The 15651-nt window shown below is 44.6% G+C and overlaps 2 protein-coding genes across 2 annotated transcripts in view; both read right to left on the bottom strand.

The window, feature by feature from the left end:
* Positions 1–2104, bottom strand: LOC308361072 (tumor necrosis factor receptor superfamily member 6B-like; the record flags this gene model as incomplete). Its single annotated transcript, XM_080833318.1, has 4 exons — positions 1–266; positions 991–1173; positions 1496–1883; positions 2096–2104. 4 exons carry the CDS (start codon positions 2102–2104, stop codon positions 1–3), a joined length of 846 nt encoding a protein of 281 aa, XP_080689444.1.
* A 9098-nt stretch (positions 2105–11202) lies between these two features.
* The window catches only part of rtel1 (regulator of telomere elongation helicase 1), a gene marked incomplete at both ends in the record, with an annotated part of 66695 nt that continues 62246 nt past the window's right edge, over positions 11203–15651 (bottom strand). Inside the window, 2 exon segments of the mRNA XM_080833317.1 lie at positions 11203–11267; positions 14257–14355. Coding sequence (XP_080689443.1) covers positions 11203–11267; positions 14257–14355 — 164 coding nt within the window.

The following is a 15651-nucleotide window of genomic DNA, read 5'->3' as shown; positions in this document are numbered from 1 at the left end:
CTATATGGAGCCCTGCGCTGAGAACCATTTGGTGACGAGGCGGTGTAGGTGGTGCAGCCGGGCTCGGTCCAGTGCGTCCAGCAGAACCTCCAGGCCTGACGGGCTCTTCTTCCCTACCAGAACATCCAGCAGCGCCGACAGCTCCAGGCCCGCGGAACCAGCCCGGTTCACACGCCTCAGAGCCCGCAGCAGCTTCTGGGTCTGCTTACCCGTGTGCAGCCGGCCCAGAACAAACCGCACCATCTCCTGGTTACACACTTTAATGTCTGAAAGAGGAACACACACACACACACACACTCAGACACTTATGTCATGCCTAAGACCACGATAGACTCGTGTCTCAAGACCATATATAGCAGAAACTCAACAGAGTGAGGAAGCTCGGCTACGGCTCAAAGCGGTCAACGATGATGACTTTCGTTACTATTGGCAACCACTTTAAAGTGAGTCAGCACTGCTATGACATCTAGCGGTCAACAATTATGACTTTCATTACTATTGGCAAACACTTTAAAATGAGTCAGCACTGCTATTCAATTCAATTCAATTCAATTCAATTCAATTCAATTCAATTCAATTCAATGTTATTTTTATAGCGCCATAACAATACAATTACTTCTAGGCGCTTAACAGAGCTGTCAACAATTATGACTTTCGTTACTATTGGCAACCACTTTAAAGTGAGTCAGCACTGCTATGACATCTAGCAGTCAACAATTATTTATATATTACCATGAGCACAGTGATTTATATTGCCATGAGCACAGTATATTTATATTGCCATGAGCAAAAACTTTAAAGTGAAGTCTGTCTGCCTGCACTCAGAGCCTACATCATGTGTCCCTGATGGACCCATGCTCAGACTAAAGCCGGTTGTGGTCCAGACCCATGCCAGACTTAAGGCGGTTGTGGTCCGGACCCGGTTCAGAGGAGGGCCGGTTGTGGGCCGGTGGAGCCATGCTGGTTCTATCTGCCTGGAGTGTCACTCACCTCGTGGCTGGACGCTGTTGGCCCTGCAGGAGGAGCAGAAGGTGTCGTGGATGTCGTCTCCAGGGATGAGCGTCTGGTTGTCAGCACACACTGAGTGGGTCTGGCAGGCGGCAGTGCTGGAGGACACGTTGGAGAAGGAGCCCTCCTCACACAGCTCACACTCCACGTCACGCTCCCGCGTTCCTGACACACACGACAGCCCCCGTTAACACACACCAACAACCACGTATATGTGTGTGTGTGTGTGTGTGTCTCAGTCTGACACACACCATTAATACTAGACAGACAGACTAAACACTATTAACACTTGAACCAAGGCTCCTTTAAACAGAAGGAGTGTGTGTGTTTGTGTGTGTGTGTGTGTGTGTCACTGGAAATGAACCATTTAACACCTGACAGGCAGCATGGGTGTATGTGTGTGTGTATGAGAGATATGTGAGTGACAGGGGTCTGCCTGTGTGTGTGTGTGTGTGTGTGTGTGTGTGTGTGTGTGTGTGTGTCTTACCTGCTGTTTGTACTCCTTCCCCTGGTGGGCAGACGGTGTGCCTCAGGCAGAAGTCGAAGGTGGAGAAGTACCCCTCCTTGCAGCGGCACACCCGGTTATGCGTGGCGTTACAGGCATGGACCTCTTCTTGGACCTCAGAGCAAGCATAATCACACACCAGGCATTCCTCTATGTAGTTCCAGAACTCCGTGTACTGAGAGTCGCCACAGGGCTGACATAGGGTGGGCTTTTGCCGCGAACAGTGGGCGCCCACGAACATCCCCGGCGGACATTTGTCGCAAGTTACTGCCTCACCCGTCGCTGCATCTTTCCAGGGATACGTGTGAGCCGAGTGCTGTGCAGAGCATGGCACAGCGGAGAGAGCTGCCAGGAGGATCGCAACGTACATCTGCGACAGGAGCAACAGAAACAAGACAAATACGTAAGTCTCAAACGCAGGCAAATTACTGTTAGCATACACACCAGACACGATTCAGTATGCTTAAAAAAGATACAAGATGTACATGAATTACTATATATTAGTATGCATTTAAATGAGAGCAGTCTCTCTGATATTTCAAATATTTGCGCCGTGTAGCCTACCCGGAATGGGTAACTCACCATAAACATCTTCGCTGATGTGCGTAACCGCGTGTGTCTCTCCAGAATATAACCTACTCCCGGGAGGCTACCGATATTTATTCAACACGTAGGCTACTCAATTGACGGTGGCTAGTGACAATCATTCCATGACTCATCCTCTACCCACTCAGGTAAAAACAAGCCTTCCTAAGCATTATTGACATATTTTACGTCAGGGATGTCCTTAGCTCACGTGAGGGGAACCACAAATTTACAACGTCCAAAACTGTCAATGACACACGTATCTGTGTTATGGTAACAGACTACGTATGTAACTTCCCTCTTCTTGTACACGTTTCCAACTCTAAAACTTGAGTTAAACCTGATTTGAAGTTTGCAAGTAGCCAGCGTCTGAGTCCGACAGATTTCCACAGACTAAACGCATGAAACGGCGTTAGTGCCAACGTGAATATGGTCCTTTATTAAACGGCTCATCAGAATGTTCCCAAAAGTTCCGTTGATTTGAATGGGCCACCCCAACATTAGGTGGTCTGATTTTCACCCCAACATTAGGTGGTCTGACAGCTGCGAAAAACTTAATGACAGCTGTCATTGGCAACGGGATTTGTGCTTCTAATTCACATCTTTCATATAATTTCGCAAGTAGTCCGGTCCTTTAACATAAAGGAAAGTCATCGTAATTTGAAGTCAACAGGTAATGGGTTTCTCCGCAAGGTCTTTTGCGTGAATAACTATTTATTCTTAGCAGAAACAAATGTATTTAGGATGAATATATTCTATCGTTTTGACAAGTAGCCTAACCGTATAACGGTATCATCTTATCAGTAACCGTATAACGGTCTTATCACCAACAAAAACATAGTTTAATATTATGGTCGGGGCCCTGTTCGTCCCGTCGGCATTTATTTTTTTCGGACCCTATATAATCAGGTTTCCGTGGACAGTCCCTGTTTTTCGTTTACAAACATAGGCCCTATATATAGAATATTACACTGTTTTGGAGGTGTTTATGTGTCCGAACGGAAAATGTCCCCGGAATTTGTCTCAGAAATATGGTCACCTTACTATAATGACCACATATAATTCATATAATTGGCCACACCATACCCTGCTCCATTCAGGTTACGAGCCTTATATGCTCAAAACATACCAACTATGACAACGTTCGAGTCCGACTTATGTTCATGGTTTACGTGAACTAATTTGGGGAAGGTGGCAGTCAAGCCTGAACAGCTTTCCCTTTACGTTGTAGTTTGCAACTGACGATTATTTATTGTTGTTTGCAGTGGATAACCTTAATTATAGTGGTAATGTAATAGATTGTGGAGAAACATTCAACTGGTTTTTGCAGATCACAAAACATTTAGTTTGAGTAGGCTATATTCTGCGCATTTTTATATTCAGCATGTAGCTAACTAAATGGAATTTTAGAATTAGGAAACAGACGGTGTTTGTCATGCAAGATTCTACTTCGTCATGCACCCTCATTGCTTTGTCACGCACTCTCATCGTCTAAAAATGAATGACCTATCAAAGACACCATTTTTGTGTTTTTTTAATAATGGAAAGTAGTGTTGGGCATCAGAGACAGATACCTCCTATTTGAAGTGACTCATACAAATAAGTGACTTGCTTTGTCATCTACGCTGCGCACATGGACAGCTGAACTCTACCCACTCACCTTCTTCCTTTTCTTTCCCTTTTCATTCCCTACTAATCAAGACTATCTCCCGATGGGACGCTGCTGTAGTCTCTCCACCTGGTCTACCTGGAGAAACCCTCGGCAAATTGCACCCACCGCCACTGCATTGCCGCCCGTACACTTACTCTACCCCATACCCTATGCTAGCATTTACATACAATATACATTATTGCCACCACTGAAATGTTTCTCTGTCCCTACGTCCCCTACCCCTGTAACAGTAACCCTATTAGTACAGTAAACTGGTCTTGCCTGTATCATGTATTTACCACCGGATGTCTGTATACATACTATGTTGCTTCCTTTCCTCTTCTTCCACACAACCCCACCCCTTCCCCCCTTCCTATCTCCACCCGGCCGACCTCAAGCAGATGTGTCCCCCCTTATGTGCCGTGGTTCTGCTTAAGGTTTCTTTCTGCCTAACAGGGAGTTTTTTCTTGCCCCTGTTGCCATTGTGCATGCACTAAGGGGGTCTAGGCTCTGTTAAGCGCCTAGAGGCAATTGTATTGTTATGGCGCTATACAAATAAAATTTAATTTAATTTAATTTAATTTAAGTTTTGTCTGTTATTTTCCGCTGGTATAGCAGTGGGATAGCAACAGACATCCAAAGCCTAATTCAACCCCTCAACCCCACTCATTCTCTCATACGGATTTTCTTTTTAAAATCGGATCTGGGACAAATGCTAATCCACCGCACACAAAATACAAACAACAGTCACTCCTACAACCTATTAGGCAGAGGGATAGAAACAGACATATAGTATTTTTGAGATATTGGGTTTATACGACTGCAAACCGATATAAATCTAAATAAAACAAATTATTGTCAGTTCTGGTTAGTGACAGTTTAAAACGATGTGGGGCAGCATTACAAACTGGATTCCATCCCAGAATCTTTTTAAAGAAGTTCACCCGTTTTAACGGCATCTTATTTTATACTGACACATTGATTATAACTCACTGCTGAGCTGTGCTCTGTTGTACTGCATGTCTCACTGTTCCTTGAACTAATGTTTGAATGGGTGGGTTTGGTGCTTTTAGTATTATTTAACGTATATGCCTATAGGACATTCCTCATCAGCTGATTGAGCAAAGGGGGCATAATAAACACAAAGGACATGGGATCATAGCCACATAACCTCAGTGAAACACATAACTCTCACGGAGCAACTAATACATATAGCTCTAGTTACCACAAGGGGAAGAACATATAATAATAAAAGAGAAGAACATAGCACTAAGTAAGTAAACATGACATTTTGTGAAGGGAAGACCATATAGTGAACAGGAAGAACACAGGATTTATAGCTATAGTGAGCTACCATGACCTTTGGTGAGGGGAAGTATGGTTGACGGGTACATACGGGTGCAGGTTCATAACAAAGGAAACTGGTGATCATTTACAACCACTGATGACGACCCAAAGCAGAGGGTGAGACTCAGCCCTGTAGCTCTATGATTTGTGATGAATATTGCAGCCACACCTGCTTGCAGAGAGCCTAATCTCGAATTCTATGTTAGAGGGAGAGGGGAAGTATGGCACAGGTAATGGGTTGCCCCGCAACACCTGCAACTTTCAATTTCTATTTGAGTGAAGACCGTTTTCTTCTTAAACATAAATTAAGAAGATAAATTGAGGAGGAATGTATTCTATCGTTTTGGTAAATAACCGTATAACGGTCTTATCTTATCAATAACAGTCTTATCACCAACAAAAACATAGTTTAATGTTGTCACCAGGTTCATAACAAAGGAAACTGGTTATCATTTACGACCACTGATGACGACCCAAAGCACATGGTGGGAGGCAGCCCTGTAGCTCAATGATTTGTGATGCATATTGCAGCCACACCTGCTGGCAGAGAGCCTAATCTCGAATCCTTTGTTATGGTTACAGTATTGAGCAGATGCCTTTGTCCCACTTACAAAACATAAAAAAAACAGACCAGGAGATAAATGGAAAAAAACTAAAACGTGTGTGTACTTGTGTGTGTGTGTGTGTGTAATTCACAAATACTATCAGTGAGCCAAGGGTGATGGGTGTGTGTGTGTGTGTGTACTTCACAACTATCAGTGAGCCACGGGTGACAGGTGTGTGTGTCTGTACTGCACGAATACTATCATAGAGCCACGGATTACGGGGGTTTCGTGCGAACTGGTCTTGCGGATAGAGGACCCCAGATTAGATGCAACCAGGAAGGAGAACTCATTGCTTGAATTGATGTTACCCAGGGACGTGCACAGGAATTTTTAAGGGCAGTTGCTCTGTTGCTCTGCCCTGGAAAAAAGGGGCAACACAGTATTTTGTTCACCGCAGCTGCCACGCCCCCGACATGTAATCGCAATTTTTTGCAATATAATTTTATACTGTCACTAACCACAGCTGCCACGCCCCCGACATATAATCGCACACTTTTGCAATATCATTTTATACTGTCACTAACCACAGCTGCCACGCCCCCGACATGTAATCGCACACTTTTGCAATATCATTTTATACTGTCACTAACCACAGCTGTCACGCCCCGACATGTAATTGCAAATTTTTGCAATTTCATTTTATACTGTCACTAACCACAGCTGCCACGCCCCCGACATGTAATCGCAAATTTTCACACTATAATTTTATACTGTCACTACCCGCCTCTGCCGCTCCCCCGTCATTGGAATGCAAATATGTATAAGTATATCCCTCGGAGGGCAACTTATTTCCTTCGGATGGGCAACTTCAGTCGAAGCGGGCAAACGGGCAGTTGCTTAAGCAACCTTAGCACACTCCTGCGCATGTCCCTGATGTTACCTCTGAAAGGGTCCAGTGAAGACTGATTTCTGCTGAGGAAATGACTCTTTTACAGACCGTTCATTCAATTACTTTTTTATTGCAGAGTGATTTTGAAACCTACATTTGTCCAGTTAAAACAACACCTTTGGAGATCTTATTAATATGGCCAGCAAGATCCCAGGGGAAGTCATGCCAAGTATTGGACACATATAACAGGCAGGCTCTATGCTATATTGTCTTTAGGGGGCTGACAGTGGTACAGGAGGTAGAGAAGTCGTTTAGTAATCAGAAGGTTGCTAGTTGATTCCTTGTCGAAGCTTCCTTGAGCAAGACACTGAACCCCTAATTGCTCCTGATGTGCAGTGTGTCATCAGTGTAAAATGTAAAATGTGTATGCATCCTTGTAAGTCGTTTTGGATCAGGGTCGCAGATAGCACTGGGGACGGGGGGGGACATGTCCCCCCCAGATTCATAGTGACCCCGATCCGTCCCCACCATTCTCCCTACGTAAGGCGACTAGCATCAGTTAATAACTCTGCACAGCTGATGAGGCGATGTTAGCGTCCCCCCCAGTTTAAAAATCCCACCTGCACCGCTGCTTAGGATAAAAGCGTCTGCTAAATGACTAAATGTTGTGTAATGTTGCCAGGACCGTCACCTCCAGAGGGAGTCTGAGCTATGGTCCCCCAGGGTTGTAGGACTGAGACTCATACTCCATCCCTTGTGTTACAGATATGCTTAATGGCAAATAGCACTTGCTTTGTCTTCCTCACACTACCTTGTACATTGGCACACTGTACTTGTTATGCCGTGTAGTGCATTTTAAAATAATAGTCACACGGTCAACGTGGGTTTTGCTCTAACATGTATCTATCAGTCTACAGTCCGTATGCCTAGTGCATTCTGGGTAACGTAGTTCACTTAATGCGCATAACAACGCAGTACTTACTATGCATGTGTACATTTGCACACTGGCACTGCTGTACCTGGTGTGAACTTCCATTCCCTGTACTAGGTTTATGATGTGTGGTGTTGATGTCACTGATGTTGTGCTTTTGGATTCTGCAGGACCTACCTCTGGACATACTTCTCCTCTGGCTGCTGGTCTGGGGCCTGTCTGCAAACAAAAGTTCCGATGACCTCGTCGGGCCAGTTCCGCGCTCTCTGACTTCGGCTTCCCCCGTGAGATATCCAGAAATACTGCCCCGTCTTCCCTTGGCCATCGATAAGCGGTTCCCAGCCATTCGAAGGTGGTTAGATACTGCTCTGTCATCCTTCTCCCTGCCTGGGAATGGCTGTTCTGGCCCAGGGCGTTGGTGCTGCTGCTGCCACTGCTGGCTGGATGTGATCTGCACACTGAGGCCAAGGTGGAGATGAAGGCGGGCTCTCCGGTGGTTGTTGCCGTTCACTCCTTCTCTCTTCCTCAAACTCCTCCCGGAGCTGGAACTGGTTTAACTGGAGCTGGAACTGGTTTAACTGGAGCTGGAACTGGTTTAACTGGTGCTGGAACTGGTTTAACTGGAGCTGGAACTGGTTTAACTGGAGCTGGAACTGGTTTAACTGGAGCTGGAACTGGTTTAACTGGTGCTGGAACTGGTTTAACTGGAGCTGGAACTGGTTTAACTGGTGCTGGAACTGGTTTAACTGGAGCTGGAACTGGTTTAACTGGAGCTGGAACTGGTTTAACTGGAGCTGGACACTCCTCCAGTGCTGCTCCTGCTTAGAGGAGTCCTTCTCCTGGTTCTTAAGGGTTCGTTCCAGTGTCTCTGTCGACGCACAATCACACCGGTGCCACCAAATGTGAGGGACCGAGGCGGCCATCCCACGTTTGGGTGAAGTTGGAAAAAAAACATAGTGCAGGAGTCGGCTTTCTTAGAAAAATGTATGTTTATTCAACCAGTTGATTCTCTCCAAGGACAGAAACAGGTACACAAAACAAACATGAATAGTAAAAAAGTACTCCAACAGAACTCAAAATTAGTCTAACCGTATTCTCAGCAATTTCCTCACCTCACATCAGGTAAGTACTCCACCTCTTCCACCACCCTGAAGGAATAAGGGCACCCTTTAAATTGCTGTATGTTAATATATATGTCATATTTTTTATTGTTAAAGTGTTGTAGAGTTATATGTTATTTTGTCACTTGTTATCTGTATGACATCTACTGCGTAGATGATGATGCTGGCCAAGTCTTAAGAATTTTGCTGTGCTGAAGCAATTTGGTGCATGCAACAATAAACACTTTGACTTTGACACATACTTCCCATTGGGCTAAATAGGTCCAATCAGCCCCCAATTGGACCCAAACATTTCAGTGGGGTAACCCCCCCCCCACATAAGTTCTATAGTATACATAATATGTTGCATTATCAAATACATAAGCCCGCCACCAATGCACCCAAAACCATAGATTACAATGTTTTGACATACATACATACATACCATACATACATACATACATACATATCAAAGGTAACATCTAACACCCCCCAAGACAACTCCCCTCTCCCTCCCCTGTGGGACATGGAGAAATACCGCTCCTCAGCGGCGCGTACTTCCGTATACCACACACACACACACACACACACACACACACACGAGCAGCAGGACAGGAGGGCTGGGTGAGAGTGTGAGTAACTGTATGTATGAATTATCCAGGGGTTGTATATGGAGACAGGGTGTAAATTGGACGTTGATATAGTGGGTATGATGATAATGAACGGGTGAACGATGACAATGGTGGTTTGAATGCTTTCTGTTCCACGTAAACGAGTTATCCCCTGAACCCGCGCCAACTCTCACACAGCCAACAATGTAAACAGCCGCATAGGAAGGGTAGCCAGGGCATACATGAATAGGCGTGTGTGTGTGTGTGTGAGTCCAATGTCTCTCTTTGCTGCTGGCGGGTAATGTGAGTAAAGTCTCTCTCCATTTTGAGAAGGGGGGGAATTCACCTCCTCACACTCCTAAACTTTCTATATAACCTCATAGCTACCTCAGAAATAAGTAACGACTCTATGAAACGAGCTCTGGGACTCCCCAGGGTTCTTTAAAGGCACAGACAGCAATTCTGACAAAAGGTTGTTGAAATAAGAGCTCAGCAGCTAATGAATGTCAGATTAGCTGTTCAGCTCTTATTTCAACAACCTTTTGTCAGAATGGGGAGTCCCAGAGCTCGTTTCCTAGAGTTGTTATTGCTTCGAAGGCAACATCCCTGGAATTGTTTAGCCTGGCCAATCATGGGCTGCAGCTTTAGTCTGTAATACGCTTTGGCGGGGGGCATCTCTATGAACCAATCAGGAAGCTTCCACCCCTATCAGCCAATCAGTGAGTCTTTGATCCGCACTATGCCGGGCCTCTCTGGTAGCCGGCTCTAGGGGGAGAGTGCGTGACCCTTCTTTTGTCAATTCAAACCAAGCCAGTCAACACAGGTTAACCTCCGGTCATAATGATCCAGACCTGACCTGTGTTTAACTTCTTGTACACATCAATACACCACACACACACACACACACACACACACACACACACACCCCAGTCATCTGGACTGAATGAAAATAGCAAAAATTAAACATAAAACCTTTATTTCATTATGATCCAGGAGCCGGGAGAGATGCAGTACCATTGACTCACAGGTCCATAATGGACCAGTCACTTAACTTCGAGTCTGAGTTAAAGTGGTTTGTTGGCAAGCCTGGTCATGCCATTTCCATGAAATGAGTCATTGTGGGACAAAGCAGTATGACCCTTTTTAAACAAACAACCGACAAGGGTTATCTGACAAGGTATCCCTGGTAGCAGGACATAAAAGGCAGGGACCTGGGGGCAAATAAGGGCATTGAAAGACTTGAAAGGAATCGTTTCATCGTTTTACTGATTATACAAACGTACCATCATATTCTGTGGTATTGTTCTATTCATATTCATTGGCATTGTTCTATTCATATTCAGTGGCATTGTTATTCTCAGTGGTTTTGTTATATTCATGTTCAGTGGTATTGCCAAAACTGGGATTCAGGTGGAGATAAGAAGTGACGGGAATGTATATGGCATGTGCTGTTTCCGAGAAAGACTGGTTTGGAAAACACATATGTTTATTTGGCCTCGCAAGGACAGTGAACTCCTCACCTAATCAATATCATTCAATACCATTCTGGTACACATCAATACACAACACACACACACACGTTCTAAGCCCTCTCTCACAGCGTGACTAAGGACGTTTTGAGCCTCTCTCAGTCTGACACAGGACGTATTGAACGCCACGACCAAAGATATTGCCAAGTTTCTTTCACGTTCTTTCATCTGCTGCCTGGGGCAGCCTAAAATTGCAGTGAACACCCACCATGAGGGATTTGTACACAAATGTACAGTAATTATTATTATTATCATCATCATCATCATCATCATCAATATTGACACACGCACATTACACACACACACACCCCCACACACACGTCATCTGGACTGAATGAAAATAGCAAAAATTTAACATAAAACCTTTAATTAAATTTTGTATCATTATATAAAATAACATTGGCATGATGCTTCTTACATTCAACATTACAACATACAAAACACTCACTATACAGATCACAAGAAAATGCAAAACAAGGATGTCAGCTAGTCAGTCAGTCGCTATCTTGGGCCCGTGAAGAAGGCGGAGATCTTGGATTGGGATTTCCCCTTCGTCTCGCCGGAGGCTGCAGGAAACAGAAGCAGAAGAGATCATGGTGTCAGCGGCTGTTGGCTTCTCGTCGGAGTGTGTGTGTGTGTGTGTGTGTGTGTGTGTGTGTGTGATGTGTGGTGTGTGTGAGTGTGTGTAGAAGAAGAGTTCAGCGGCTGTTGGCTTCTCGTCGGAGTGTGTCTTGTCTTATGTCACTTACAGGAAACATTGGGTAACACTCTCCCATAATGGCCATCAGCAAGAAAGCAGAACCGTTTAAAAAAAAAATAAAAAAATATGCAAATGCTGTGTGTCCCATATTCGTGAATGATAGTAGTAATTGATGACTAACCAGCTGGCTCACATAAGGTGATTCATCATCTTGGCCTCGTCATAGCATAGTAGCATTTTAAACGGAACTGCCTCATAGTCCCTTTCTAATGAACATGTCAGTACAGTGCGTTATGATCTCAGTCTGACAGCTCTGCTCTGCTTAGCTTAGCGTAGCCTGAACTTCTGCACAGTTGAGCAGATTCATTTATGATAATCGTACGATGATTCAGTGCGTCAGTTTCGGTGGAATGTTGGCAGTGTCTTGGCCGAATAGTTGGTTTTGTGATGAACAAGCATTAACATTTTATTTCTATTTCATTGTATATTTGTTTTCACATGATTATATACTTTATTTGTCATGTGATCTATGTGTGTTAGTTAAGACACTGTTTGATTAAAACTTTTAATTTGATAAAGGGGATGTTTAAGATGATTAAGGGGAGTTCATGCCAGGTCAGCGGGGTTGATAGGAGGTGAGGTGAGGTGATGTTCTGAGTCTATTAGTGTCGGTTGGTCTGTCATAATTCTTAAAACGCCATGGTTTTGAGACACGGCGCCTGCAGCGTTTCTTTGCTTTTGCTTTGTCTTCTTTCCACACATACAGGCCCTGAGGTTTTTTTTTACCGTCTAACACAGACATGGGCAAAGTACGGCCCGTTGGGCTTTTTAATCCGGCCCTTTTAATGAAATGACGCGTCGACTATGAAAATCCACGTCGTCCATTTTTCACAATCGACGTCGTTGACTTATCGTTGCAGCTCTATGCCGCACAGAGCCTGCGTGGCTGCTCTAACCTGTAAATGTAAATAATAAAGAAGTTAAAGTGAGGTAATTGGTTTGGGCGCAGGCCTCAGATGTTTTCATGATGTTTGATCAGTCACGTTACGACATGTTTTTGTATTGGTCATGTTCGTGCAATTTGTTAAATTGCCTTGCAAATAAAATGCTTTGCTACCTGTTAAAGGCCAAATCCTTTCATGTGATGATTTTTACATGTCATTTATATTAGTTCACACAAACACTCCATCCATCTGTTCCTGGCCCGGCCCCTCTGACAAAATTTAGAACCCATTGTGGCCCGCGAGTCAAAAAGTTTGCCCACCCCTGGTCTAACAGATGGATTTTAGTTTTGGCACACGGAAAATAACGTGTTTAGCGTCACAACAATTCCAGACTGACTGGTGCGTTTCGGTTCACCGGCTGCCAGTCTGCCAGTCTCAGTGTGACTAAGGACGTTTCGAGCCTCTCTCAGTGTGACTAAGGACGTTTCGAGCCTCTCTCAGTGTGACTAAGTACGTTTTGAGCCTCTCAAAGCCTCTTCGAACCAGTGTGACATATGACCAACGTTTTGAGCCTCTCTCACAAGACATGAGACGTTTTGAGCCTCTCTCAGTGTCACTAAGGGCGTTTTGAGCCTCTCTCTCTCAGTCTGACACAGGACGTTTTGAGCGCCACGACCAAAGATATTGCCAAGTTTCTTTCATTTTATTTAATTTGCTGTCTGGGGCAGCCTAAAGTTGCAGTGAACACCCACCATAACAAGTGTCCGTCGGTCATTTGAGAATAGCCCTAATATTTAGGCTTATAAAGCAAACATCCCCTGCCCTTATTATGTTTTAAATGAACAGGCTTATCTGCCGTTTGAAAGTAATTAAATAACACGCATGCTGCATTTTAAATAAAGCGCAAACCGTTGGTTATAGTGAACTGAGCGAGAAGGATCAAACATGGCCAAGCAGACTATTAAGCTTTTTTCGGAGGCCAAACGCAACTAATTAGGGCGAACCGTCTGATGGGAATGAAACAGTAATAGCCTACCTGAAGCCATAGGCTATATGTTCATAGAAAAGGCCGAAGTCTCGGGCGTTTAGGTCGGAATGGAGTGACGTTCCCTTGGCTAAAAGGTGCATCAGACATTCATGTTGTTGTTTTTTTTTCATTGTAAACTTCGGCAAATAAACATGTTGCATTCTACACGACCTGATCTCTACACGACTCTTAAAGCTACATAGCCTGCCGTAAGTTGTATTTAATAGGCTCATTTAGAAGCAGTAGCCTAATAGATATTTGACCGGCTTAGCATTAAAATGTCTGGAAAATGAAAACTAAAATGACGGCAATTCTTTTTTTTCTAGCGGAATCTCTCCCACCTGACAGCTTCCCCAATTTTAGCCAGTAAAGCATATTTGCGTGAATGTTGCTGAATGAATGAAGTTAGCTGACGTTAGCGGCATATGCAAGGGCTAGCTAGTGTGTACTACAAGACAGTCTGGCGGCAGGAGCTGAAGTGCATATTAAATTGTACGTCTTTATATTTCAAATTAAAATCTTACAAAGGGAATTTTTATAATTCATGGTTTCTTTTTGTGAAAAATCCTACTTACATTTTTGAAAATTACATAAAATATGTATTATTAGACCATTAGACCACCATTACATTTTTCCTCTCGCGCACCCCCTAGAGGCAGCTCACGCACCCCCAGGGGTGCGCGCACCACACTTTGGGAAACCCTGAGCTAGCGGATAGTGTGTGTTTATGTGTTTGTGTGCCTGTGCAGATGGGTGTATTTGTGCAGGTGTGTGTGTGTGTGTGTGTGTGTGTGTGTGCATAAGACGTACCTGATGTCAGTGTGTGCATAAGACGAACCTGATGTCAGTGTGTGTGTGTATGTGTATGTGTGCATAAGACGTACCTGATGGCTGGTTGTCTTGGTTGTGGCTGCCGCCCGTCAGCGATGATGTCATTTCCCTGAAGCGAGATCGGTCACCAGTAGGGATGAACACTTCCAGCCCTGCAGACAAACACACACACACACACACACACAAAAACACACACACACACACACACACACACACACACGTCACCAAACGCAGATCCAAAGCAGGAGCAGCGTCTCCAGCAGCCTTGACATGAGGTCATGAGGTCACAGACTCAGTCCCTCTGCTCAGGCCACGCCTCCAGGAGGCGTCACATGACCTTTGACCTCTGACCTTTCCATTCCAGACACATTTTTTGGTTGATATTCTATTTCTCACTGTTAAAAATACACCTACCATTATTATAGATTAAACATTTCTTTGCAAGTGGCCTAACTTGCGAAATCGGCAGGTGTTCAAAGACTTATTTCCTCCGCTGTATGACCTCATTTCCAGCAGTGCAGTAAACACACAGGCCTGTCCAAGCTACACACACACACACACACACACACACACACACACACACACACACACACACACACACACACACACACACACACACACACACACACAGGCCTGTCCAAGCTACACACACACACACACACACACACACACACACACACACACACACACACACACACACACACACACACACACACACACACACACACACACACACACACACACAGGCCTGTCCAAGCTACACACACACACACACACACACACACACACACACACACACACACACACACACACACACACACAGGCCTGTCCAAACTACACACACACACACACACACACACACACACACACACACAGGCCTGTCCAAGCTACACACACACACACACACACACACACACACACACACACACACACACAGGCCTGTCCAAACTACAGACACACACACAGGCCTTTCCAAACTTTCCACACGGTCTGACTGGACAGTGGAAAATAACATGTTGCCCCATTCAGGTGTTCACAAACACACACACACACACACACACACACACACACACACACACACACACACACACACACACACACACACACACATATGGTGCAGCGAGATCTATAACGGCGTAAATAAAAGGTCTGACGGGACGGAGTGGAAAATAACATGTTGCCCCATTCAGGTGTTCTGTAATATAATCCTTTGTAAGACAAACGCATCTCCATTCAGATAAACATTTATATATAAATACACACACACACGCACACGCACACACATATATATACACACACACACGCACGCACACGCACACGCATATATATACACAAACACACACACACACACACACACACACACACACACACACACACAAATATATATGGTGCAGAGAGATCTATAACAGCGTAAATAAAACAGGCCATAAACATGTAACTGTAAATAT

The sequence above is a fragment of the Sprattus sprattus genome (assembly GCF_963457725.1).
Source record: "Sprattus sprattus genome assembly, chromosome: 2".
Lineage (NCBI taxonomy): Eukaryota > Metazoa > Chordata > Actinopteri > Clupeiformes > Clupeidae > Sprattus > Sprattus sprattus.
Note: the sequence above shows the minus strand (reverse complement) of the source record. Positions and strands in the feature narration are given on the sequence as shown.